Source organism: Etheostoma spectabile, chromosome 21, assembly GCF_008692095.1.
Source record: "Etheostoma spectabile isolate EspeVRDwgs_2016 chromosome 21, UIUC_Espe_1.0, whole genome shotgun sequence".
Lineage (NCBI taxonomy): Eukaryota > Metazoa > Chordata > Actinopteri > Perciformes > Percidae > Etheostoma > Etheostoma spectabile.
The window spans coordinates 6,581,500-6,609,291 of NC_045753.1; the positions used below are offsets into that span (position 1 = coordinate 6,581,500).

At 39.3% G+C, this 27,792-nt stretch overlaps 1 protein-coding gene and 1 long non-coding RNA gene across 9 annotated transcripts in view; both read left to right on the plus strand.

The window, feature by feature from the left end:
• Positions 1 to 27,792, plus strand: part of LOC116671533 (RNA binding protein fox-1 homolog 3-like) — a 751,379-nt gene that overhangs the window by 521,044 nt on the left and 202,543 nt on the right. Inside the window, exon 1 of one of the 8 annotated variants that reach the window (XM_032502897.1) lies at positions 20,872 to 21,325. The exons of the other annotated variants lie outside the window; for them this stretch is intronic. Coding sequence (XP_032358788.1) covers positions 21,200 to 21,325 — 126 coding nt within the window. The 5' untranslated portion in view covers positions 20,872 to 21,199. Of the gene's footprint in view, positions 1 to 20,871; positions 21,326 to 27,792 lie in introns of those variants that run through there. 8 annotated transcript variants of the gene reach the window in all.
• LOC116671567 (uncharacterized) lies at positions 1,426 to 14,076 on the plus strand. Its single transcript, XR_004327300.1, has 3 exons — positions 1,426 to 1,436; positions 6,766 to 6,768; positions 13,958 to 14,076. It is a non-coding gene; the product is annotated as an uncharacterized LOC116671567 (long non-coding RNA).

Consider the following 27,792-nt stretch of genomic DNA (forward strand, 5'->3'; position numbering starts at 1 on the left):
TCACTGAAGGCATCAAAACTATGAATGAACACATTGTACTGTACAAAAAAGTTTGAAATAACTGAAAACATGTCTTATATTCTAGTTTCTTTAAAGTAGCCACCCTTTGGTCTGATTGCTTCTTTGCACACTCTTGGCATTCTCTTGATGAGCGTCAAGAGGTAGTCACCTGAAGTGGTTTCCCAATAGTCTTGAAGGAGTTCCCAGAGATGCTCAGCACTTGTTGGCCCTTTTGCCTTCACTCTGCGGTCCAGCTCACCCCAAAACATCTCGATTGGGTTCAGGTTTGGTGACTGTGGAGGCGCAGCACACCATCACTCTCCTTCTTTGTCAAATAGCCCTTACACAGCCTGGAGGTATGTTTGGGGTCGTTGTCCTGTTGAAAAATAAATGACGGTCCATCTAAACCGGATGGGATGTTGCATGTCGCTGCAGGATGCTGTGGTAACCATGCTGGTTCAGGATGCCTTCAATTTTGAATAAATCCCCAACAGTGTCACCAGCAAAGCCCCCCCACACCATCACACCTCCTCCTCCATGCTTCACGGTGGGAACCAGGCATGTAGAATCCATCCAGTGACTTTTTTTCCGTCGCACAAAGACACGGCGGTTGAAACCAAAGATCTCAAACTTGGACTCATCAGACCAAAGCCCAGATTTCCACTGCTCTAATGTCCATTCCTTGTGTTTCTTGGCCCAAACAAAACTCTTCTGCTTGTTGCCTCTCCTTAGCAGTGGTTTCCTAGCTGCTATTTGACCATGAAGGCCTGATTCGCGCAGTTGTTGTGTTTTTATTAGGTTTCCCCCCTCCCCGTGTTTTTTGGTCCTGGGACACGTTCTTATGTCTCAGTGTATTGTTTGTTAATTGTATAACAAAAAATATTTGATCACAAAAAAATCACTTCCACACAAGCCAAGAAAAACTTTCTGAGGTAAGAGCTGGAAAGGAATATCTGTCTGCCTGCGTCTCTGTGTGTGTCTGTGTGTGCAGCACTCACTGTTGCAGAGGAGATGCATCGCAGAGAGAGAGAGAGAGAGAGAGAGAGAGAGAGAGAGAGAGAGAGAGAGGGATCGAGAAAGTCTAATCTCCCAATGTTTTTTTAGATTTTTTTAATTCAAGAAACACCTGTTAGACAGGGAAGCTGTGTATCTTTATTAATAAAACAAAATGACATGCATGCAGAAAAAGGACACTTTCTCTCGAGGAAGAATAAGGGCAGGTGCTCAAGCCCCTTTTGATTTCTATGTGCGCACACGTGACTGCTTTTTAGTGAGGAGGTCTGGGTGGATGGTATACAAAGCCTCTCGCTTTTGACTTTAGAGGCAGCACCATCTCATACCAAAAGTCAACAATGTTTGCTTTTTTAAACCCTGTGGGGTCTAAGCCATTTTTTCAAATTATTTGGGTTGCCTTATTTTCTTGATTAATAATGCTTGTACAACCTTAACCATGCATTGCACAATCAAGACATATTTTGTGGAGGACAACCCGTGAAATCAGTAAATGTACTGCAGGATGTTGAACAAATTGTTGACTATAAAGACAAAAAAAAACTAGTGCTTTCAAACGATTGAAATATTGAATTGCATTAATTAAAAATTACAAAGTCTGCTAGGCCAAAAATGTTAATCTTGCAATAAAAAAACAGAAGCTGTTAAAATGGGTTTGCGTTAATGCCGTCAGGAGACTGACACATTCTGACATGAAGCTTAGCGAAAGTTCAGCCAGGAAGACTATCTCATGTTACTCACTCATTCTCATTCACCTTCTTCTCCTTCTCCCTCTCCTCCTGCTTCTCATGTCAGGGGGCATGTTCAATCTCAAAATCGTATGCACCGTTTTGCTGTGGTTTCCTGGTTGAACGACAAGCTTTGAGATATGTTTTCTCTTTTTTGGTGGGTGTGAGTCTCTTGTTTATTGGTGTCACAGGTGATAACCAATCAGCAGAGATGTGTCTGTAAACAAGCTATTAAAAAGGCAGAGCGCTTGCGCACACAACAGGGTGTTCAACGCGTCCCCGTTTCAGTTTTTTTTTAAACGTTGCTACGTCGAGTAACCCCAACATTTTGTCCGGGTTTCTCTTAGTAGTTAAACCAACCTGATTTAGCCAAAGTTTCTATCAGCCAATCATAATCTTGCTGTCAATATTTAAATGTTCTCCTCTTTGTTGCTGTCAGCTCTCAGAGAGAGAGAGAGAGAGAGAGAGAAAAAGAGAGAGAGAAAATCATCCATGGGCCTCTGCCTTTCCAGCGCCCAGGTCTGAGCTCAGCAGATCTCGCTCTTCTTCTCATTCATCCAGATCACAGCATCCTCTTCATTCATCACCATCACCACCAGTGTCTAGACTCCATCAGGGGGGTATCCTACATACTCACTGCGTCTTCACCCGCTTTAAATTATGATGATGTCGCGGTGGGAATTTGATGATGTCCCAATCAAGTTCAAAATATTTTCTTGCAGTAAATCAGTTGTTTTATGGTCATGATTCATCTCGTAGCTGGTTTGCTTTATTTCAGACTCAAAACCCCTTTTATAAGCAAGTTTTAAAATGTCAATGGAAAATCAAATGGGGAAAACCACTTCCAGAACCAGAGCCTTTAAGAAGTATTGGTTAAACAAGTTTCCTCTATAAAAGTCACAAGAACATTTGTGAACATAGTCCATATAGCAGATGGAGTTTGGTCAGTTGTCTTCAAAACATGAACACCTCCATGACAACAGACCTCCAGAGGAAGCTCATAAGATCCTGTTGAAAATGCAAATAAATAGATTTTGAGTTAAGATTTTTTTGTTGTTGTAATTATTAGATGTTTCCAAGGTCAAGAATGGAATTTCACTCGCAAATAATGATATTGTAATAATAACTTGAAACTTTCAAATCATAGAATGTTTTTATCTTTTTTGGAAAGGGAGGTCATTTTAATATCATTCATAGTGCAACACTCCCTTGAGCAGTTAGGGATCAGCACCTTTGCTCAAGCTTGCTTTAGCGAGTGTTACTGGTGTTTGAAACTGAGTCAAAGCTTTTACCTCCACATCCAACTTGAGAGAAAATAAAAAGTTTCATGGCCAGCGGGGGTTTGTTAGTAGCAGCTTCAAACTTTGTACAGTGTACAGACTCACAGTCAGCTCTTTCCATACAGAATTAATCAGATGACGCCAAACGTAATACCATAATCTAATATTCCCTTAGAAATGGCCAGAACAGTATTGATTTTGCTGTACAGCCAATGTAAATGCCGATCTCTGCTATCACTTTTTGACCAGACGATGTAAGGCACCTGACAGCTTAATTTGACAGCCAAAGTGCCGGCACTGTTTAACCGATCGGCTCAAGCAAAATGCAACATGCTCGGCTTGTAGTCACTGCATCATTTTATTTTCACTACAAAGAACTTAGTATTAAATCATACATTTGTCTTAGAATTTCTTTACTTGTTTAAATAATTAAAAAGCCTATGAATTTATTTTAGACTGAAGTAGAATGTTCTGTTTTTTGCATGGCTCCAGAATATTTTAGGCAAACTGTGACTAAGAGCTCATAGTGATATATTACTGTCCCCTCAGAGATGAAAACAAGGGATATTGACTATTTCTGTAAATTGACTGGACTGGATCTTTTTTGCAGCCTCAAGGTGTGATGTCACCTGCCGTTTTTGTTTTCAAATTATCTGCGAAGATCTTATTAGTTAATCTGCTTTATTACCAAAGAGCTGGCTAATGCAATTAGGAATGTAGATCCCCGCTGTTTCACTGTGCTGCAAATAATTTTGTGACATTTGTTCAATAATGGGGTTTTAGTCAAAATTATGACCCAATTAGACTTAGTTTCACATTCATTTGATTTCACAGACCAGCTGGTTACTTTTCACCTCACATGTAATAACAGCAGAATTAATATCAGCCACAGTAATTGGGTTTCATGTTAAAGTTAAGTAAGTAATAGCAAAGAGGAGAGGCTAAAGGGAAAATATGATATTAAAACTGGGGGCAAAAAACTGCTCACTGCCGGAAATGGATAATTTATCTTTAAGAGGATGGAAGAAATTACAAGGGACTCAAAACTCTAATGAACCAATCAGGATATCTGTCTTCAGCATTTGAATGAATACTCCTGAAAATGAGGTCACAGATAATTTTCAAACTGTTTTACACACTGTTTATGCATTTTTATGCCTGCATTTATCAAAAGGTTTTTAGGCCTTATTCACATGCCGGGCTGTTGGAGGTAGAACAGTTTGCAGTACAGTGTGTGTGTGTGTGTGTGTGTTTGTGTGTGTGTGTCTGTGTGTTTGCCAGCCAGCCACCCCAACCTACCCCCTGCCCTTTGCAGCCTCTCTTCTACATTCTTTTCTTTTCCCAAATTGAAATTATGCCTCTGAGTTTATCTCCTCCATCAGCTCATCCCATTATTAATATTTAAAGCAACACCTTGTGCAAACTCACTCGTCAAAGAGAGAAAGCGATAGAATGAGGAAAGTGGGTGAGGGGATTGTGTCTGCTGGAATCCTTTAATCCAGGGGAATTAGCCGCCTAATAGTGAATCGCCATTTGTAGATTACAGGGCTTAAACTCCGGGGAGCGAACACTCTCTGACACCTTCTTAAACACTTAAGACATGGAAACTCTCTCTCTCTCTCTCTCACACACACACTCACACACACACACACACACACACACACACACACTCACACACACACATTGTGTGGATATTTAAGATTTCTATTAGTCTTTTACCTTGTTTATTATAGCACCATGTTAGTTTGACAGAGGTGACAACTCTGTTAATAACGCCACCTGGAAATCAAAAACATGAACTGAGAGGTTCCAGACTAAAGGCATCTGCAAAATAGTCTGGCGCTGCCAAGCTATAACATACCATAACCTCAATTATCTTACATATAACAATAATCTTGTAAATATGCTGATGACATGGTCTAATAAACAATACTTATAAAAGACAGGAGCAATGTTGAGCCAGTTATCAACAAATTATCGTTGTCCCTCAATCAGTGTATTTGCTCATTACACACACCGACACACACGCACACACACACACACACACATAGCCTACTCACACACATACTAGCTGTAATTTTGCCGTTAGCAGGAGTTGCATGCCAGGGGATCAAACAGCTACTATCTGGTCTTATTCTCATGATCATTTTGCAGACGATGAAAACGGTGTGTTGTCCCAAGCAGAGATAAGGCCCATACAGGAAACAGCACTGTGTGTTTTTAATATTCAGCAGGCAGTAAGTCATTTACTCCTCAGCACATAACTAGATGCTATCTTCTCTGCTTCCCTCACCCACCCGTGATGAGTGAACAAATACAAAGAGGATAGAAAAGGAGGACGGAGGAAGAGATCAGTTGCTGCCTGTTCTTTAAATTAAAGAAAAAAACACATTCAGTTTCTACATTACAGTACATTATATATATTTTTTTAAATTTAAGTATTTCTTTTGACAAAATTACAAATTTATATAATATTCATATTTTGCATTTGTGATATATTTTTGTATGTATATATATAATAAATGCATGATATACTAAATATGATATGTGATGTGTAGTATATACCTATATATCATATTTAATACATCATGCATTTATGGTAATTTATTTATCACAAAACATGTTTCCCTTTTTTTTTTAATCAAAGGCATTGTTCATTGCATTAAGAGTCTATTCCTCCTCATCATCCTCATCTTCCCCTAACCATGCTACTTAAATTGCCATCCATAATCATTATAAGGGCATCTTACACTGTACTTTTTTGCCAACTGAAAATACACAAAAACAAATTAGGAAAGCCATGCATCCTCTGAATGCCATAGGTTACATTCCATTGAGCTAGGATCACCCTAGACGCCACAATAGATAATTTTATTCAAGTAGATCGAGGTTTAACAAATGTGCTTTCTACAATGGAATTTTATAACAACTTATTACAATTTGTAATGGCTACTATGGGGACTATCATCACACATAAATACCATTGGGCTCATTAAATCGACAAGATTCTCAGTATTCCATTCATACCCAATTCATGCAATATTGTTTAGGGACCCAAGTATGCATAAATATTAAAATGCACCCTTTTAGAAGGGAAAAAAAACGGAAATAATAAATGTGTACTACCTGCATGAAGATGCTTGTTTTCTTTTTAAAACTGCTTGTGATTAGTATAAAGTGAACATGTCTGTAAAGGGCAGGCTTGTGGGTACCCATTTTATTCAGAAATCCTGAGGTCAGAGGTCAAGGGACTTCTTTGAAATGGCCATTGCTGTTTTCCCCTTACCAAACTGTTGCACCCTATCTGGCAAGCTGGCATGGCAGGGTTGGTCCCAATTCAATTCAATTCAATTTCAATTCAATTCAATTTTATTTATAGTATCAATCAATAACAAAAATTATCTCAAGACACTTTACAGATAGACCACACTCCGTAATTTACAAGGACCCAACAGTCTAGTTTCCTCCAGAGCAAGCAACAGTGCGACAGTGGCGGGGGAAAACTTCCTTTTAGGCAGAAACCTCGTCAGACCCAGGTCTTTGGTAGGCGGTGTCTGAGGGGCCCGGTTGGGGTTAGAATGAAAGTGGCAAAAAAAAAATAGAAAAAAATTAGTAGTTTGTAGCAGTTCTTTGTGGTAGTTCATGGCATAGCAGGACGCTGTGCAGCATTACAAGGCACAGCAGGACGTAGCAGGACTACAGCGTAGCAGGGCACCACAGTGTAGCAGTTGAACATGGCATCACAGAACGTGTAGCGGAACCATGGCAATAGCTGCTACCCTGATTTCGGAGCCTCTCTATGCATTCTTCAGATTGTCTAGTTTTACAGAAAACCACAATCTTGGAAATTAATTTGAATAAATAGGCCTACCGCTGAGCCACAGCCGTCTTGTGATCAGACAAAACTCTGGTTAAGGTTTGGTTAGGTTTTACTCAAAACCACTTGGTTACGTTAACTGAAAGATCATGGTTTGAGTTAAATTACATTCTTAGTTCAGAGTTAGGGATACATTGTGATTTGGGTTGAAATTGGTACACAGTCTTTAATGTTACCTGACTTCATCCTTTGCGCCTGTCATAATTACTACAGTCACTTGAAGGCCTTTTCACTTGAACATGAAAATATGTAATAATGCTAAAACACCACATTTTGTTGTTTGTCTTCAGAGCCTCGGAGGAAAGTTTCAAGAGTTTTAATTTAGAATGAAACATTTTCACTAGTGCTTTTGAAATGAAATTTTCCTAAATTGCTGCAATATTAAAACACTTTCCCTTCTTAAACTCATATTTAGTTTTAGGTAGATCTGCAGGTGGTTTTCCGCTATAATTTTCCAGTAGGCCTACTGTGCTTCTTATGAGAATAGTAATCCCCTCTATAGGAACCTAGAGATAGGCATGGAGAACTTTCCATAAAATCCTCTCTCAATGCAAATCAAACCAGCTATTATGGTAACTGAAATAAAACCATGCCAGCCTCTAGGTATGGTGAAGGGTATGTGATGATGGGGGGTATTTTAACTCCAAAGGCCAAGGAAAATGTATCAGGATCCATATTATCCTGGATCCATGAAATAAGTGGGCTTTAATATTAAACATCTGCCTGCCTCTATGGGAATTTAACATAGGGGTGTGTATACTTATGCCCCCTGTAGTTTAAGGAAGAACATTTATTTATTTATGATACATAATTAATTCACAAAGAAAATTGGTGTCCTTAAAGGTTGGATTTTTCCTCAATCAATTTCCATAAGATGATTTTGTTATTCCTCTTTTTAGTCAACTTAGACATGGCAAGCAAGGCTGACACACGCACACACACACACAAACTTTGGTACAGCACATGCACTGTTGCAATAATGTACAAATACACAAACTAATTTCACAGTCCCTCCACACATAACAATACACACATACACACAAATACACACCTGTCCCTAAGGCAGGCAAACTGCCCACATACTGCGCCTGTGAACTGGTGTCAAATAGTGCCAGCCTGCCTATGCTGAGGTGGACAACATGAAATATACAATGTGGTTTGTGTCGCCTCAGAGTACTGTACACTTGGTTTAATATGATCACATAAAGAACCACATAACAACACAGCTAAGGAGGAAGGCTGAAACACACACACACACACACACACACACACACACACACACACACACATTGGCGAGTGGTCCACTGTCCGGGATCAAGCCAAGGTCAGCTGTATGATTAGCACACATTGTGTGGTAAATGAGACCAAGGTGTCACTGTAAATCCAGCTGTCCAACTGGCATCTACTGTAACCAGTGGTCCATTCCAGACTGCTCTACTAGTATTTGTGTGTCCTAATAAAGTTAACCATTTTGTCAAATGATCCAACATTAAAGGTAAAAACTATTAAGTAATTGTGAACAAAGTGATTATCCCATCACCAAAACACAAAACCCAGGATTGGAACATGGTTTAATTTAAAAATTGACTCACAGCATAAAAAGGGTCACTTCAGCCAAAATACAAATACATAAATAATAACAGGATAAATCATGATTATTTGAATCTTAAAAAAATACATTCTTATCATGTATCTCTACTTGAATCTTAAAGTAGTGGTGAGTGAGAATGTAATTTTTGAAACATAGTTTTTGGGTGAACCAAACCTTTACAATACGGACAAACTTAGAAAACTGAATCCACTTTCACAATGCTTTATTTTGCTGTGAAAGGTTCGTTAACATCAATTAAAATGCAAACTAAACATTTCCATATCACGTCAAACACTTCAGGTTTTCATACAGCGGCTGAATTCTGAGGTGTTATTGGCTCACCATATCGTACTGTCGTTGTTCTGTATACTGAACACAATGTTCAGTATACAGAACAAGGACACTACGATATGGTGGAGGTAAGCAGTACGGCACATATCGTAACAGCTTTGTTTAATTCAATAAAGTCTAATTTTTTTTTTTATATCCTCACTAATGAGAGTTTGTATTTTATCAGTAAAGGCCACAAACTAGAACATGCTGTGTCGGTGAAAAGGCAATATCAACAAAAAGGTGCTTGCACACAGAGTTAATGCAACATAAAGTATGACAGGGCATCATTGTGGCCTAGAGTGACGCCCACCAATAATATAACCTTATAGTATTTGTGAAGAGCAGCCCATGCTTTACACATCAAAACCACTCGTATAATGTATCTCATGCTTCTGTTTTCATGTCTTACTGTTGCATTCTGAGAAGATGTAGTCAAAGACAAAGTTGGACATTTGGACAACAAAATGTGTTGTATTATTCTTAGCCAGGCACCTTAGTTGCATGTCTTCCTTTTCTCTGTCTTTCTCTGTCCCACTCTCTCTCTCTCTAACCCCAAATTTCATGTCCATTTCTATACTCGTCGTATGATCATATACACATATAATCATCATCAGGTGCTCAACCTGTAACCAAGAAAGTCCTTTTGACTTTTCCTGATTCAATGCTGGTTTCATAACATGCCCTACCATTCATTTTGTCAAATTGTTGACAGTTATGACACCAAAAAAAATCTGTGATATCAGTTACATATTTTCTTGGATGAGACCCAATACATCAAGGAGTGAAAGTAATGTAATTATATAACTTTATTCAAATGAAGGATGCCTTTTCATTTTTTTATTTTCAGAAAATGCTATTTCATTAGTTTTATTTGTTTTTGCCATTGTTTAAAAAGCATAAATATGGCCCTTATAAACATGGACATATCATGTATGAATCTAGTCATATAATTATCACTTCATTTCATTTAGAATTTATTGAAATTTAGCATCCCTGCTTCCACCTCACATTCTTCCAATTGTCGTCATTAACATTGTTAATATTCCAAACTTTTCTGGGCCCCGAGCAGAATCCGATGAAATAACATCATGTACTTTGGTTCAGGGCAAATTAAAGGTGTTCAAGTGTTAGATGGAAGCTTTTTTTTGAGAGTGTAGATTCCAGGCTGTACGGTGTCATGTAAAATATATGATTTTTCTTATGGACCCTCACAGTGCTCCTTAAGCATACTGACGAAGCATTACCACAGGCTATGGAGAGAGAGAAAGAGAAATGGAGAAACAGAAGGACAGAGATGGGCAGAGAGATAGACACATTTATTTGATGGGGGTAAAGTCCAGTTACTCAGTTGACTTGACGTCAATGAGGGAAGGCTTGTCTTTGGCTATGAATGTAAGCTGATTCGTAGATGAGGATCTCAACCTAGCACAGACGCAGTGTGGCATGACAGGTTGCCATGTCTCTTTCATGAGGTGTAGCTGTTGAGTTTGACTCTGTTTGGATTGTGTGGTCCTGCAGACAGTCAGACTGACCTTTCTGACATCAACTTGATTAAATGTTAAAATGGCAAGAGGTTTTGGGGATTGCTCGACATGCACCCGTCACGCCCGTCCTTGTCTTGATGGACATTGATCTTGCCCAAAGACATGTGCTTAAGGTGGATAAAGGACCAACTAGACTGGATAAAACTTTTACAGATACTGTTTCAAATTACACTGTAGTAACTGGTAGGTTATCTGTATGCACATGTGAGTCTGTGAACAAATTAAATTACTGTAAGAAATGCTTTAATTGGATGAACATGCTATAGTCTCTGGTTGTTACTGTTCAGGTTTCATTAATTACAGTGGGCTGTTTGTTTACACCAGGGCTTTATTTTAGAAGTCTCAAAACATGTTCTTGCTGCCTGTCCAGTCAGAGCAATTGTCACAGAATCAGTCTTTGCTATTTTTTATTAAATTAATTTTAACTAATTTGCACTGTATATACGTCTTTAATTATTCTACCGTGATGAGATTGATCTTACATATAACATGTAACAGACTTGCAGAAATTGTGCGGACATCACAGAAAAAGCTTAGACATTGCAAAGGAAAGTAAAGGGCTCACAAAAGGATTTGATATCGGTGTGTGTGACTTACGATCCCCAGATGAGGCAGCCTGGGTTGTGTGAGGTGCACTCAAAAGTTGTGGTGGGAGGGACGGTGGGGTTTTCAGTCCCCAGGGAGACAGAATTACCCATCTGACTGCGGATAAATCAGCTCGCAGCACACAGGAAATTTATGAGTCACACTTGATAGATAAAACAGAGAGCAACTCAACGGGGATTCTCGCCCTCCCTCTTGTAACTCCTCTTCCTCTCATCCCTCTATCCGCTTATGTCCACTAATTTGGCTGTCTGCCTTCAGTTTTTTCACTTTTCTCTCTCATCCCCTGTTCCCACTCAGTCCTCCTACTCTGTTAAATCCGTCCATTCTGTAATTTCCTCTCTGCAGAGTCAGTTTGTTCCCCCACTCATCCCCTTCTCTTATTTACTGAGCAGAGAGCAGGAATAGAGGAGCAGTAATGATAGCATGACAAAAAAGGTTTGTTGTTTCTGCGTCTGCTCACCACTCTGTATTATCTCCCTCTGGGTTCCTCCTGGGCCTTCTTTTCTCATTATTTTCAACTCTCTCTTTCCAGTTTTATTCCATTTCAATAATGCTTTAGCTTGATGCCTCTTTTCCTCTCCTCTTTTTTCCTCTCCTACCCTCTTACGTCTAGATCAGGGGTCTTCAACCGGGGGTCCGCGACCCCTACGGGGTCCACGGAGGTACTGCATGGGGGTCGCGAAAGTTTTGGTTGATTAGACTTTTTTTTATATCCCCCCCCCCCGCAATTTTTTCCACTAATTGAAATGTCCACCCTACTCACTGTGCCTCGCACATGTTTAAAATAAAAACATGAATATATGAACCTGTGTATTATTTGAGTATCTTAGTATTGAATGCACAATAACAAGGTACATTTACACATGGCACTATAGGACCAGTTTGATATAACACAATTTTATACAATATATATAATTAGGGGGTCCCCGCTCCATCTTGCCATCAGTTTGGGGGTCCTTGGCCTGGAAAACGTTGAAGACCCCTGGTCTAGATTAAATAAAAAGCAGGCTTTGATGCTCTAAAGAACGAAATAATTCTGCTTAAGGAAACCACCCCTAACTTCTCCCTGCTCAAGTTTTCAAATCTTCTTGAAAATTCATGCTCACACACAAAGTGGTTTTGCTGCTTATTCATGCCTCCTTCTTTCCTTCTTCCCTCTTTTTCTTTCTCTCTCTTGTTTCTGAAATTCACCAGCACTGCAAAACAGCATCTCTGTAATGCTTGCTGCTGACATGGCCAAAACATCCCGCCTCTGGGAAACGTAGTTTGCATCCACCCGCCTCATTTCCCAAGATGCTTCAGGCCTCCTCTGCGTCTATAAATCAGATGCACTTGATCCACAGAAATGCAAATGTTAGCGGTGGTGCACTTACATTCTCCCAGAGATATATTACTGACTCTTGCAGTGTGTGTGTTTGTGTGTGTGTGTGTGTGTGTGTGTGTGTGTGTGTGTGTGTGTGTGTTTGTTTGTTGTTTGTTTGTTTGTTTGAGTGTGTGCGTAAGGCTAAGAGATGTATTGCTGTCAACCATTGGGAGTGCTAAAGCAGAACAGGGCAGATTGAGAATTGCATTTCCGTGACTGAATATAAAAAGCCACTGGACTGCGTCCTGACGATTGGGGACTTATTTTGTTTCTGAATGCATGAAGATAAAGAAGAAAATTTAGTCTATTTCACCCTTTTCTCTACTTCTCCGCAGCAATTCATCCGGTTTGGCTGAAAAAACAGAGGGAGCGTGTGTGTGTGTGTGTGTGCGTGCGTGTTATGGAGAGAAGAAGGGAAAAGAGGATTTCTCTAAAAAAGGTGAGGTAAAACAAGTGATGAAGAACAATATAAGGAGTGATGAGTACCTGACGTCTGCCATGGCCTCTTGGCTGGGCAGCTGGGGCATCAATGATGGATTTTCCTTTAACAGATTTGCTGAACATTAAAGTCTCCATCCCTTCACTGTCCTCTGGGTAGCTCTCGTTGCCTCACGGCCCACCGACGGGGCCTCTGTCCCAGGCTGCTCCCCTGCGTCGAACCCTGATGTCAACCAAGTTTGGATGAAATACTGCCATGTCATGCCCTCTATTACGCCTCTGAAGAGGGGAGAAGAGAGGAGTAAGAGAAGAAAGTATGGCTGGGTATTAATGGGTATTTATTCTAAAAACCCTTTTTGGTTCTGATCAAGTTGTGTGAGTATTGAAAAATGCAAGGAGTTGTCACTGAATGTCTGGTCAGGCCCTGTCTCCTAAAATAATGCTAAAATACTTAAATGAGAGATAAAAAGGAGTTATTTTGCTACTACCTGCAAAAAAGTAGTTTCAGAAGTGTGCTGGAATTCGTGAAAAAACATTACCTTCACAATGTGATGGTAAACGTTTTGTTTACTTGAGTTGATTCTGAAGTCTTAGGTACGTAACAAGCACAACCACTTTCATCCGCTCCATTGTTTTATACAATTAATTTGCAATCTGAAAAGTGTATGTCTGTTGTTGTCTTTTGTTACCAAGAGTTGGCGGTGGGAGGTTCAATTGCTCTTTACGCTGAATATGAAAAAAGGGCTGTTCACCAAGCTCAGTGCCCGGCGGGTGAACCTTTCCCTGAGCTATTGTCAATAAAATAAATCATATTCCTGAGATCAAAATACTGAGGGAAGTTTAGAAAGAATGAAGAATGAATGGACTTGCTTAATAATTGGCCATGTGGATTTCAAGAGGGTCAAAGACTGCATACAGACAAGGTCCGTTACTAATCTCCTCTGTATTGTTCCCAGTTTAGTATATGTGCTACATTTTGTAACACTCGTTCCCGTACCGTTACCTGCAGAGCTTGTCTCCAAATGACTTATGCTTGAACCTGTATGCTATTTTATTTGGTTTGTTATGGGCATTGTGCAGTGTGACTTAGGTCCTCCCGCAATACTGAAGCTAATTGGCTTTTAAATAGAGATGCAAACACAATACATATGTATATATCTGCATATGAAATATGTTACTGTAATAGTATTACTTTTCACAGTAACGAGTAGTGCAAGGGATTACAATATCCAAAACAGTAATTATATTACAGTTACTAATCCAATTAACACTGTGTTACTGTGTTACCCGAATGTGATTTGTATTTTGTCCAAGGTCAGCTTTCTTAAAAGATGACGTGACGTGCATGCTTGTCATAATTTAGCGTGCAGCAGGTCAGGGCCAGGGCAGATAACGTCACATTGGCTACTAGCCAAAAAGCTTAAACAGCTGGAAGTATTGTCATTATATGAAGGCTTTGATCCGAGCGGGACTATTGATGACACTCAGCGACTAGCAGTGCGGCTTCCCTCTCCTCTCTCACCTTGTGCACGCAGGCACAGCGAGTTACTATGGTTATGGCAATCTGCGTTATCAAGTACTTTTCATGTTACAAAAAAAGTAACCAGTAAATGTGCGATAGTTTCCATAACATGTAGTTCTGCAGTTTTGCTGATTGTTAACTCCTCCTGTAAGGTTAATTATTGTTCCAATAAATGGAATGAGTTCTAAAGGAGCTTGCAGGTTTTGGTTTTTGTTTGGGGGGAAGATAAATTATTATAGTAACATATCTAATTACTTCAGATACTATAATATAAGTAATAATAATAATAAGTAAAGTAATATTGTTTTATTGAGTCATAAGTAAAGAGCAACATATTTCACTTTCTGAGTAGCTTGCCCAACACTGATTAGTTGGCAGTGGACACATTACAAAAGTGTAAATTATAAGGTTTCTGTCAATACCCAGAAATTTAAAGAGTTAAAGCTTCACCTTGAACAGACTTTAAGTACATGTAAGTACATTGAGATTATAATGCCTCTCTTTTACGTTAATTTTGAATGCAGGACTGTGTGGGTGGTTTTACCATATGGCATTGGTAGGCAATTACATGGGGTCTCGTCTGCATTAGTTTATTTACAGTTTATTAAGCTGTTCAAGTTCATTGGGCACACAGCAATACACCTGCCAATTGTGAAGTAGATTGGATTGGCTGTTTTTGAGATATACGAAATACAGACACACCACACACACACACACACACACACACACACACACACACACACACACACACACACATTCCTGCTTTTTTAGATAAATGAACAAAAAAGAGTTTTGTAGAAATGTCCATATCTCTCAAAGTAAAGCATCAAAAAAGTATTATTTATTATTGTGGTATCTGTCCTAAAACTCAGGTATCAAATTGGCTCAAGTATCTACATTTTTCAAATAATTCCAAGTCCTAGGAAGAACTCAGGGGAAATGCTGAAAGCCACTGTGATTGCAGTCAGCCCAAGTTGAGGAAGTGAGTACGATTTTACACAATACAGCAATCTGTCTCGTAATGCAAAAATAGTATATCAAATATCTTATGTCTCTTCGTTTGAGCATCTATTAGACCTATCTTACTGTCAAAATGGCTTTTAGGGGGACATCCCTTTCACCTTGTTCTAATCAGCACTGGACACGCACACCCTCCCACACACGGATAGCACTGCAGCAAGCAATTCTACACTAATTACTTTCCAATTAGATTTACTATTATTTCCTAATAACCCAACTCGAGCGGAGTAATCATATGTCGGAGTTGTGCTCCAATGCAATCAGGCCCAGTGTGGGGTCAAACTCAGTTTGGTTTAGCAACGTGGGAAGAGTAAGCTCTCCCCTTTGACAGCAAGGCCATTCCAAGCCAGGCCATACTGGGTTAGAGAAATTTAGTCCATTCAATTGAGATATAATTCAGTATTGTGTTTCCCAATACCTTGTCAATGTGTGTTTCTTTTCATTTATCTCATTTATCTTTGATATGTCACATCATATTAGATGAATTACAGGATTACTGGATACACTCTAACACAAATGTAGATATTGTAGATGTTAATGGCTGCTCTTCATAAATCATAAATTGCCTTTATGAATTAATGATGTAGCCTAGAAGTGAGCGATAATTTACGAAAGTATAAATTTATTAAAGTATTGCACTTTTTGCATTTTTTTTATGCAGACAGCTTACAGTATATATATACTGTGCTGATACCACAGTAAAAAAGAAATTGGGTGTGCGTGTGTACATGCCTGCGTGCATGAGTGTATGTCTGTGTGTGTTTTTATGCGTGTGTTATGTGTGTTAAGAAAACAAGGAAAGGAGAAAGAGGCAGGGATTTTTTTGTTTCTTTATTTGCTTTGTAAGTGTGGTTCCACCTTGCATAAGACAAGCACCTTATAGGATGAAGGGAGGAGAATGTCTAATGACGTTGCCCTGTCAAAAAAACGTATTTCTGAACAACCTGCCTGTGCTTTGCATTAGGGCTCCTGTGTCTCCTGCTACACACAGGCAGGATATCTCTCATTCTCTCATTTATCGTAACTTATTTTCATTGTCTCTCACTCACTGTCCTTTGCGCTCAGTGTAACTATGGAGCAGTTTTGCTCCAAACAGCTCTATTTTAGTCAAGCCTTTACTTCCGTGACGAATGTGCATCATTTTGTAACACCGTTATAATGCTCGCCTAGCTGCTAGCGTGGCACGCCCTCATACTTTGCTTTTGACTAGCAAGCACTGCTTACCTAGCTACTGCGCATGTACGACTCCCAACAAAGATAGAACAGAAGTGAGATGTCTCACTCGGTATCCAAAACGTAGAGCTCAATACACAGGGTTAACAGCAATGTGCAGCACTACAAAAATATGGTGTTTTTTGAACATAAACCATGTAAACCTATTTTGGTGTACAGTATGGTGTATAATACAATTATGAACCTGAAAATGAGCATAATATGAGCACTTCAAATAGTTACAACATGCAAACCTACACTCAGTTGAACCAACATTCACAGATCCAGTTGCTGTGAGAATAAAAATATAGATATTTCAATACTTTCAAACTGTCTGTGATGCTGAGGCGGGGCTTTGAAGCCTCAATGTCACCGGCCTTTTAAGTTTTATCATTCCCAGGTAACATTCAAAGAAAGACTGCATAAATAAATAAATAATATTCCCAAACTTCCTTGAGAGGTGTGACTTTGGTGAGAAAGATCAATAGCAGATGATAATAGACAAACAACTACAATAGGTGTAATTTGCATTGGTTAACATTGAAATGGAGTGGCTGGAGGGATGTTTTCTGTGCTCTACTTTACATTTCAGAGGAGAAACTGATCAACATGCTACTGCCTCGCCTCTGATATGACATTATGCATCACTAGCAATAAAATGCATTGGAGGTTACAAGTAATTGGTGACAGTTTATTGACTGAGAGGACAGAAAGTCAAGATTGCATTAAAGCTTCCCCAGATAAGATTGTAAGGAAAAATACACTTCAGCTGAAATCATAATGTGACTCTTGCTTCTGGAATGTAATGTGTTTAAGGTTGTGCTTTACTGTATATATTGCCATCCGAATCAAGATATGCCCAATCTCACACAATACATATGTTTCTTTTGGATGATTTTGCAGTAAACAAATCACAAGTTTCAGTAGTGAGACTGGAAGTAGTTGGACAAAATATGAAAATGTAGAAATCAAAAACTGTAAAAAGAAATACTGGACAAAGCTTCTAAGTCTGAAATGTGAAGTCAAGTGCTTTAAACCTGCATTCTTTCTAATGGCCAGCAGGGGAAACTCTGTTGTTTGCTTTAAGAAGTCGAATAGATTGTATAGAAGGCTATGAGAAAATGGCCCTACTTCTCACTTGATTTATTACCTCAGTAAACATTTTCATAATGGCTTTATGGTCTCAATCACTAGTTTCATACAGCATAATGTGCATTGTGTCAATTATGGTTCCATTTAATTTAAAATGGACAATAAAGCAGTGGATGCTTCAGGGCTTAGCGACACGCTGACCTTTTAATCATGATAGATGCTTAGTATGGCACTGTGTACTTTAAAATAGCCGTGAACTTGTTTTGAAGTGTTTTCAACTTAAAACAGTAACACTGTCTATTCCCTTCATCAAAGTAAATTGGAACATTTTGGTCCCCTAAAATATTTTGTTCAGCGTTCAGTAGCACCTTGCCAACTAGCATGATCATTAGTTGATAACTTATGGGAAAGTTAGCTGATTTTCAACTACCTCTGTGTACCGCCATGTGTGCAGAAGAACGGCGGCAATGCCCCTCTGGAGCGTTTATCTGCTGGCAAAACTCCACTGGATGACTAACTCCACTGGATGTGGTGGATGGATTTGAATTTGGTGCGCAATTTGATACATCAATTCGGCTACTATACTATATCTAAACTTACATTTCCTTCGGGTGGGTAAAAAATGCAATGTCTGTCCTTTCTTAATACAAAATTGCATGAATCTTTTATTTCACTGTGACCTTAAAGGGGTGTACCGGTCAATTTCAACACGTAGCTCTGTTGTTTGTAAATTTGGAGTGCTGTCAGTAGAGAGAAAACCAAAAACATTCGGTGCTGCCTACACCAAGTTATCCTCCTGCTAGAGTTAGCACCCAACAGGTTTAAACAGGGCACGTTTTAAACTAAATACTCTAAACATGTTCAAAATGTCATTAAAAGTTTTCTGGTGACACACTAGTCGATTGTCAAACTCCTACAATCCAATATTCCAAAATGTATTTTTACCACAAAAAAAATAATTTGCCATTGTTATGTCCTTAGTAGAGACAGGCTGTAACCTGACACCACAGTGGAGCCAGCAGAATATACTGTAGCTGCAGCCTGCAGCAGGTCAAAAGTTCAAGAAACCACTGTTGCTTAGTTACCCATGGGCATGCATGATAGCTCTTCAACTGCAGCTGTCCTGGCTCCACTATGGTGTCAGATTACAGCCTGTCTCTACATAGTCATTACTAGTTTTTTTGTGTTGAAAAAATACATTTTGGAGTATTGGATTGTATGAGTTTGACAATCGACTAGTATGGACTTCACCGGAAAACAGGAAATAAACTGAGGTATAGATTAACACAACTTTTATGCCTTTCTTACACATCTACAACATTCAGATTCACTGTGTTCAAGGAAGGAATCACTGCACATGGGTTGGCATTTGTAATGACATTGCTAACATGTTTAGAGGCTAAAAACACGTTTAAAACTTGCCCTGTTTAAGCCTGTTGGGTGCTAACTCTAGCAGGAGGATAACACAGTGTAGACAGCACCGATTGGTTTTGTTTTTCTCTCTAATGACGGCACTCCAAATTTAAAAACAACAGAGCTATGTGTTGAAATTGAACAGAATTCTCCTTTAAGTGAGAGACATTTTTAATAAGCTCATTGATGTACATCAGATTATCTTTTTCCTATTAAAACTTATTTCGAAGTCAGTTTTAGATGTAATGTAGCACTTAATATATTTTTTCAGCAGATTTTGATATAAAAACCATTATATATATAATATACACATGAGCACACACTCAGGAAATTCAAAACATTGGCTAATATCTTTAGATAATGACACATTACAGCTAGATTGGAGATTAGATTGCCATTCATCAGCCTGTGTGTGTGTGTGTGGTGTGTGTGTGTGTGTGTGTGTGTTGTGTGTGTGTGTGTGTGTGTGTGTGTGTGTGTGGTGTGTGTGCGTGTGCGTGAGCATGCGTGAGAAAGAGCGTGGGAGAGATAGTAAGGCTAAAACAAGTAGAAAATGGAATGGAAGAATGATCACGCACTGTTGTGTGTGTAAAACATATTCCTCTTCTTTTTCTTTCCATCCCTCTGTTTCCTCCTCCCTCCCTTCTTCTCAATGGAGGTGTATAAAACTGACTTCCCTCCACCAATGTCAGATTAACCTAAATCATTTAGTCAGTGTTGTAGTACATCAAAGAACAAACATAACGCCAAAATATAAATAAACTGCTGCTTGCCTTCCCCCATCTGAGGCCCCACAAAAGGAGAAACGGAAGGGAGGAAGAAGTGGGGGATGTATATTTTACTGTATCTCATTATTCAGCCATTAGCTCTGTTCTTTCTAGGGAAATGCTATGCTTAAAGAAAATATCCACCCTACAGCTGAGGTATAAATTAAATTAAGCCATTCAGCTCTGTGATTTTTGCAAAGGCGTTAAACACGCTATAATTGTTTCCACCCTTAATTGTTTCTTAAATAATATGAAATAATTTGGGGGGGGGTTGATTTCACCTTGCAATAATGCCTTATTTTCATCCAAACCATTAGAGAGTAAGATATATGCGGGGCATAAGGAGATATATTTATTGGAATGAACAAAGCCATATGGCAGCGGGTTGTAATTCTTTCTCATAGCATTGGAATTGTGCAAATCCTGGAAAAGCACACAGGTAACTTGATTTACACGTGGACTAATGTATTGAGATGGAGATCAATGGAGTTTTTTTTTATTGTGTTTCATTTTTGCATAAAGATTTGTGTATATGGGAAACTTTGAGGAGAGCGGGTTTGTGATATTATTTAGTTTTAGTTTTAGCTTGGCAAAAAAGCAGCAGTACAACGGCTGTTACTATTATGAGTTGGCTATTTCCGACTAGTCTATCCTGAACCTCTCTGGAAAGAGTTAACAGCATGGATCAGCTGCTCTCATATTGTTGTGTGTGAGCGTTCACACACACTCTTCCTCTCTATGTTTCTGTCTCTCTCTCATGCTTGCCCATTTGATGTTAGAATACCCCAGAGACATCCCTCCTCCTCCCTCCTCTTCCTCCTCCTCTTACTCCCAGCCACTCCTCTCCCCTCAAATCCCTCCCTCCTTACCCCTCTTCTTTTCTCCAATCGCTCCCTCTCTTTCCTCAAGGACCTCCCAAGCCTCTTTTGTCCCGCCTCCTACCTCTGCCTCCCCCTCTACACGCCTTTCTTTTTCTCTCCTCCCTCCTCCCTCCTCAGTCCCTCCTTCTCACCCTCCCTTCATACCATTTGCATGCTTTGGCTTCCCCACTTCTTTCTCAAAGTAAACAGAGGAGAGAAGGACAGAAGCAGAAGCATCACTTTGCCTGTCTGCACACATTAGATTCCCACACACACTCTTTCACTCACCCGTCCAACCATCCAACGCTTCAGCTGCTCAGAGTGTGTGTTGGCAGCAGCAGAGGTAGTTTGTAGCATGTGTATGTGTGTGTCTGTGCAGGCATCCCTCTACTGCATCCACTGAAGTAGCAACTCTCTGACTGCTCATCGCTGCTGCTGACAGAAGTAAAGAAGACATAAGGGAGGGGACAAGAAGTAAAGACAGACAGAGTGGTCAAGTGAGGTTAAGAAGATAGACAGAGCGGAGCTGTAACTGAGTCTCTATGAGTAAGGTGTCCCGTCTCCACATGCTGTGCTCTATGGCAAACTCTGGCTGTGTGCTACTGTCCGGGTCCGGGATGTTACCCCATTCTCTGCAATGCCCCCCTGCTTTCCTCTATCTGCCCCAGGTAAGATAGCACCCATCACACCACCCATCAGCACACACCTCCCTCTAAGCTCCCACCTCCTAAAATGTGTCCTTTTTCCCTTCCATTCACATTTTTTCCTTTCTTTTTTCCAGGGGTGCCTGCTTCTTTTTTGTATTTCTCTTTTTCTTATTTCCCATCCCTCCATCAAAGTGTTCCCAAACATATCTCTTTTTTTTTCTTCTTCGTAATGATCTCCAACGTTTCCCTCTGATCATTCATATTTTTGAAAACTTCCACTTTAATCTGCAGCGTCTGCTTCTTCATCACACTTCTTTATGTGACTTGCTGCTGGTAAACACTCAACTTCTTTTTATCGTGTGCCTCTCCTCATCACACTCACATACTCTCAGTAGTGTTGAATTGATGAACACATGGAGAAACCCACCCTACCCCGCGTGTGTGTGTGTGTAGTGGGCAACAGAACAGGGACAGATGTCAGCTCAGAACTGAATTAGACAATAGAACCAAATGACTACTTGGAGTGGCTGCATGCCTGTCATTCAGATGGCTGTGTTTCTATTAATTGTGCCTCGTTTTTTTCAGTTATCACTCTGTGTGCCTCACTCTGTTTGTTTACTGTAAAAGTACTCAATTGACACTGCATCGGTCAATTGCCATGTTACGTGCCAGCTCATTTAACTATGCCTCTGTGTGTGTGTGTGTGTTTTGTGTGTGTGTGTGTGTGTGTGTGTGTGTGTGGGTGTGGGTGTGTGTGTGTGTGTGTGGATGTGCTTGGTTTTACTACTGGCAGCATGTGCAGTGGCAGGCGGCCCCCTTTTCTCTAGACATTTTGTTATTGCGGCCGTATAAAATATGATAAGACTAGGGAGAGCTGCCATATAAAATATTAGCGGGCTGCAGTGAGCTAACCTGCCACGTCCAGACTCCAAATAGCCGCCACACATCACCTTTACAGGGCGGCCCAGACCACCCGCCTGCTGGCAACACAAACACTCACACACACACCACACACACACACACACACACACACACACACACACACACACACACACACACAAACTCATATACACAGAACATGCACCAGCTGGTTTCCCACACACACACACACACACACACTCTTTATGCGGCAACACAAACACCACGAGTCCTCAGGGAAGCAGTCTGTTAGTCGCTTGTAGTGTTGGTGTGTGTGTGTGTGTGTGTGTGTGTGTGTGTGTGTGTGTGTGTGTGTGTGTGTGTGCGTGTATTCGTGTGTGTGTTCATTTACTTTCATTTCTTATGGCACACATGGGATTTCCCTATCACATTACGGGCAAAGTTGTACTACGTTTTGCTTCTTAATTTAGATTGAATTTTTTAATCTATGAAATATAAAAAAAGTTTTACGAAAAGAAAAGACAAATCTTTGCCAGTGTGTCTACTCGTGTCAAAATATTTGTGTTATAGCAGTGGAGGGATGGGTTTTAAGATGTAAATCCCTGTATCACTGAAAGCTTCTCTTTTCACTGCGGATTTTCATCTGAAGCCAAGGAGTAACAGTGGACTTTAGACTGCGCATGCATGGTTTAGTGTAAATGCTTCTTCTTTTTAATTAAACAGTGAAAGGTTTCCATCTGAACGTCTTTTCTTACAACTTGATTAAATTTCAAGTTAGTTATCAGCATGTTTTTCTCTTTCTCCGTTTCCTGGGGCCAGTCAGGCTATTTGTTGCATCGTAAGCCTAATGTACAGTAAAAAGCTTAAAGACTCCACAGCTATGCAGCTACAGTTATGCAAGCTAAGCTTTTTACACTATTCTACCGAGAACCAGGAACATAGACAGTGAGCATTACACAACTGTCACACTTTGAAAAGAAAAAAGACAAAATTATGTTGTTTCATCCAACAGTGAACTTTTTAGTGTTGCATGCTTTTTCTTGTTTTTTACACCAAGCCTGGGTTTTCTGATATGTTTGTGGGGAGTGATGTGCAGGCTTTTGCTGATAGAGAGTCATTATTCATCCAGCATTCACTGTGGTCCTTCTTTAACATGATGGAGATTCTTGAAATGAGCATTGAGCTTCTAACATTAGCATTTTTTATATCTGATATTTATCTAGAAAAATGTGTGTGTGTGTTGTGTGTGTGTGTGTGTGTGTGTGTGGGTGTGTGTGTGGTGTGTGCATGTGTGTATATGTTTTTTTTGTTTTTTAAAGCTATGGCATGTAACAGTGGCCCCCGCCGGCATGAATTGGACATTGCGGTTATGTACTTAACGTCCCGTTTGTAGAGTTGTCTTGATGAGGGATTTATGGAAACTATTATAAGAATTTCTAAATGAACAAGACTGAAGATAATAACGTGATAATACCTAAGGGAAAAAGGCCAAACATATTTGGGTCACTAAAGAATTTTAAAGTCAGTACGCGCCTTAAACAGTTTGTATTGGTTGAGTCTGACTTTTGACTAAGTACTGTGTGTATTGCTTTTGACTCTGACACTGTGTTTAAACCTACAGTAGGATCCCACTATACATCTGCCTGCTCCTCCTCAATCCATCTATTTGAACAGACAACATGGATCACAGCTATCCCCCCCACTCCCCTCACCCAATACATTCATCTCTTCCAACCCTGTGTATTGGATTTCCACTCTCTCTCTCTTCTTCCATCCTCCCCGTTGTCTGTCTTTCCGATCTTTTTTTCCAAGGCATAGCCTTGAAAAAAAAACGTCTTCTCAAGTCAATACCATGTGCTAAATCTGCTTGTGCAAGCTTCTCTTCTCTCCCTAGGGAGGGAAGGAGGGGTTGGAGGGAGGAATCTTTACCAAGGCTCACCTAATAGTTAAACACTTCCTGCCTACTGGTTGTAATACACCGAGGAATGTGGAGAAATAAGCCCACCACTGCTCACTTTATTCTTTGCTCTTTTTCTCTTGTGTCCCACTTGTCTTTATTCTCAGTGTTTTCTGTTTTCTGCTTGTTTTGTAGAACGTGTATTGTTTTGTGTAGCAACAAACTATTTGTTTCTCTGTCTCATGCGGATATTATTTAATTTCATAGAATAATAGAGTATGTTTTGTGTGTTACAGCTTTTTTGGAACACACAACTGATACCATTTAGCTAAAATTAATCCCACAACACTTTTTACAACATAATGATTTATATTTATCACTCCCCCCCCCCCCCCCCCCTCCCCCATAATTGTTTGATCTCCTCCAGCGTCTCACTCCCTCCCGCTCCCTTAGATCCTCTTCCTCCATACACTTCTCTGTCCCCTCTGCCCGATCGTTTCATTCCCCCATTTCAAATCACAACTCAAAAAACATTTGTTTGAAACGACCTATTCCACTTGAATGTGTAATGCTCTGTCTTTTTCTGTTGTTATTTTTGTATAGTATTTTTTTTTTGCTTTTTTTTTTAAAATGTCTTATGTAACCCTGTACCCTGTACGGCGTCCTTGAGTGCCAAGAAAGGCGACTTTAAATAAAATGTATAATAATAATAATAATTATTATTATTATTAATATTATTATGTATGTTGTTACCTCACAGTTATTGCAAAGCAATGTTTTCACGTTAGCAGTAATTATATATATTTTTTTATTTCAGACAAACTATAACTACTACCTATCATGTAATCAAATTAAACTCTCAAAACAAATGCAACAAATGCAAAATGAGAAAATAAAACGAGATGATGTGAAAGATAAAAGAAATTGATTAATTTTCTCTGTTATGACTTAGAAATCTCAAAAATCAAACTAGCAAAATAAGGAGTAAAAATCAGAAACCATGTCATAAAAAATAAGTATAGTGTATGCATTTGAACAAGCGTTTGTAATTACTCTGTGCTACTGGCACATTTTGGTGGTAACAAAAAATAATTCAAAACATATTCAGTTATGGATTGCAGAAAATCAAACCACTGTTTGAGCATGTTTGCATAATTTTTTTATTCCAGCATTGGAAACTCTCAGTGTGTGTTCTCCGGTCTTGTGTTGTGGATCCTGTTAATGGGAACAGTGATGTAGTTGTTATAGCTATTTCTTTGGAAAGAAAGCTCTGAGCTTTCATCTGAGTACACAGTACAGTACACCAGCTCCACACACACACACAGACACAAACACACACACACAGTGCACTACTGTATGTTTGTTGTATGCCGTCTTTGCTGATCGTCTTCAAGACAGAAATGTAGCTAATGAGTTTAGTAACAGCCAAGGGATATAACAGAGGATGAGAGATGCAGCAAGTGAGAGATTAAGAAAGAAATGATTGGGGGGAGCAAAAAAACAACAACATGAGGCTGGTACTTAAGAGAAATGGCACATATCAAACAAAACAGCACAAATTATTTGCAACAAATGTAAATTGTAATTACATGTAAATTGTTAATTGTTTTGCTTGTGTTACTGTATTTATTATATACTGTCTTTTTTTTATTTTAATTGTTAATATTGTCCATACAGGGATTTATAATTTTACTAAATGGTACACTAACACACTTTTAAACTGTTACTGATGACTCATTGTGAGTACTATTATTTATATAAATGTAGAAAGGGGGAGCCTTTACGTCCAAACCAACAGCCTTCATATCAAATGTATTATCTTTTATAAATATGCAATTAGCTTCGTCTTTGTCTTAAACGGAAAAGAGGACAGAACGACAGACAATAAATAAATAAATAGATAAATAAATAAAAAGAACTTAGGGCACCACGGAGGGTTTAAGCAATATTAAGCCACATGATTAAACAGATGATAAATATATAATTTAATAACCTGTTACTCTTCACTAAGACAACACAAATATGTACAACAAAATAGACTATAGACAGTGACTGCAGCCACCATAACTATAACACATAATTACATCCTTGTTTTTAAGATTATTTTTGGGGGCATTTTATGCCTTCATTTTCAGGACAGATAAGGGAGAGGGAGAGGGGGAATGACATGCATCAAAGGGCCACTGATTAGATTTGAACCCAAGGCCAATGTGTCGAGGAGTAAACATCTATATATGTGCGCCTGCTCTACCAACTGAGCTAACCCAGCCAGTAATTGCATCATCTTTAATTTTATTGCAGTTTTGTGCATTTATGTACTGTTCACAAACTGCAAGCCCTGGCCCCCATACCACCGGACCCCGGTCAGCCAGTTAACGTACACATTCAATATGTATCTTTTCCAGAGTGTCAGCTAAGTCCATTCTCACCTCTCTGGACATGGAGCTCTGCCCTTCTGCTCCCGCCAACACAGCAACAGCTTCTTCTCTGCTGTAGCTCCTTGTCCATTTGACTTTTTTGTTTACTCTGTAATTAATGCAATACAGTATAGCAATATATATTAATAAATAAAAATACTTAAGTAAAAGTGAATTTACAGTTTTTAGTTACAACCGCATTTTTAAACCGATTTTCAGTGTCAGTGCAGGGCATCACTCACACACTACCTGCTGACTTCTGCATGTCTAACCTGCTGCCATGTCGCGTATCAACTCGGTCGCCTGCAGCATTGCTTCGCAACGCTTTATGCTTGTGATCTCTTAACACAAAGCAACCTCCAAGGGAGACCCCTAACCCCTGAAAGGCAGTTCAACTGAATTGTTTTTTCTCTTATCAGACTAAGGGCTGCCAACTCTTCTGCATTGACCGTGAGACTCACACAATTGACACTTTTCACACGCTCTCACACCTCACTTACTTATTATTGACCATGACTATTGACTTAGCTTTTCATCTATAAATGATTTGGGATTGTGAATTTGGCTTCTGAACTGAACATTCTTGGGGGTCGAGGAGGGATGATGCTGACCCCTGCGGTGGTACTGTTACAGAAGGCCTACTCGTAAAATGCACCAACTACACTGATACCAAATTTCACACCAAAGTAAATTCAAAAGTTGACAGCCCTGCAGACTGCTGTCTATAACTAGGATTAAAGTGAGAGAAAGTGGTTTTGGTTAAATATTGAAAAAGTCAAAGTTCAACAACGGCAAATGCATTTTAAAGGAGATGTAATGTTGCATAGATGTTTTATAAACATGTAAATGTTATTAATTCACACTCACAAAAGACGCAAAATGTAGATGCTGAACATGTCCGTGAAATGTTTACTAACAATGTCCTGTATATGTGTGTTTGACTTGTATTCCTGACTTTTATGGTTCAGGTTATGGTTAGGAAAAGATCATGTTTGTTGTTTTCATTTTGAAACGACAATTTTTCCCTTACCTTAACCAAGGTGCTTGGGATGTGAACCACAGTCTCATGTGAAAGTCTTGCTCTTTGTAAATAAATGTAGCACTTCCTTCACACAAAACATTGCCTGACAATAAGCCAGAAGATACGTTTTATAACATAAATGGGAAAAAAGTAGATAAAAAAACAGGTCTACGTTACCGGATTCCACTGAGACACGGTTGGTTAAAAGTAAACATTGATTTATTTCAGTATTTAAGAAAGTCAACCATCTTCTTCAAACCTTAACCAAGTGATT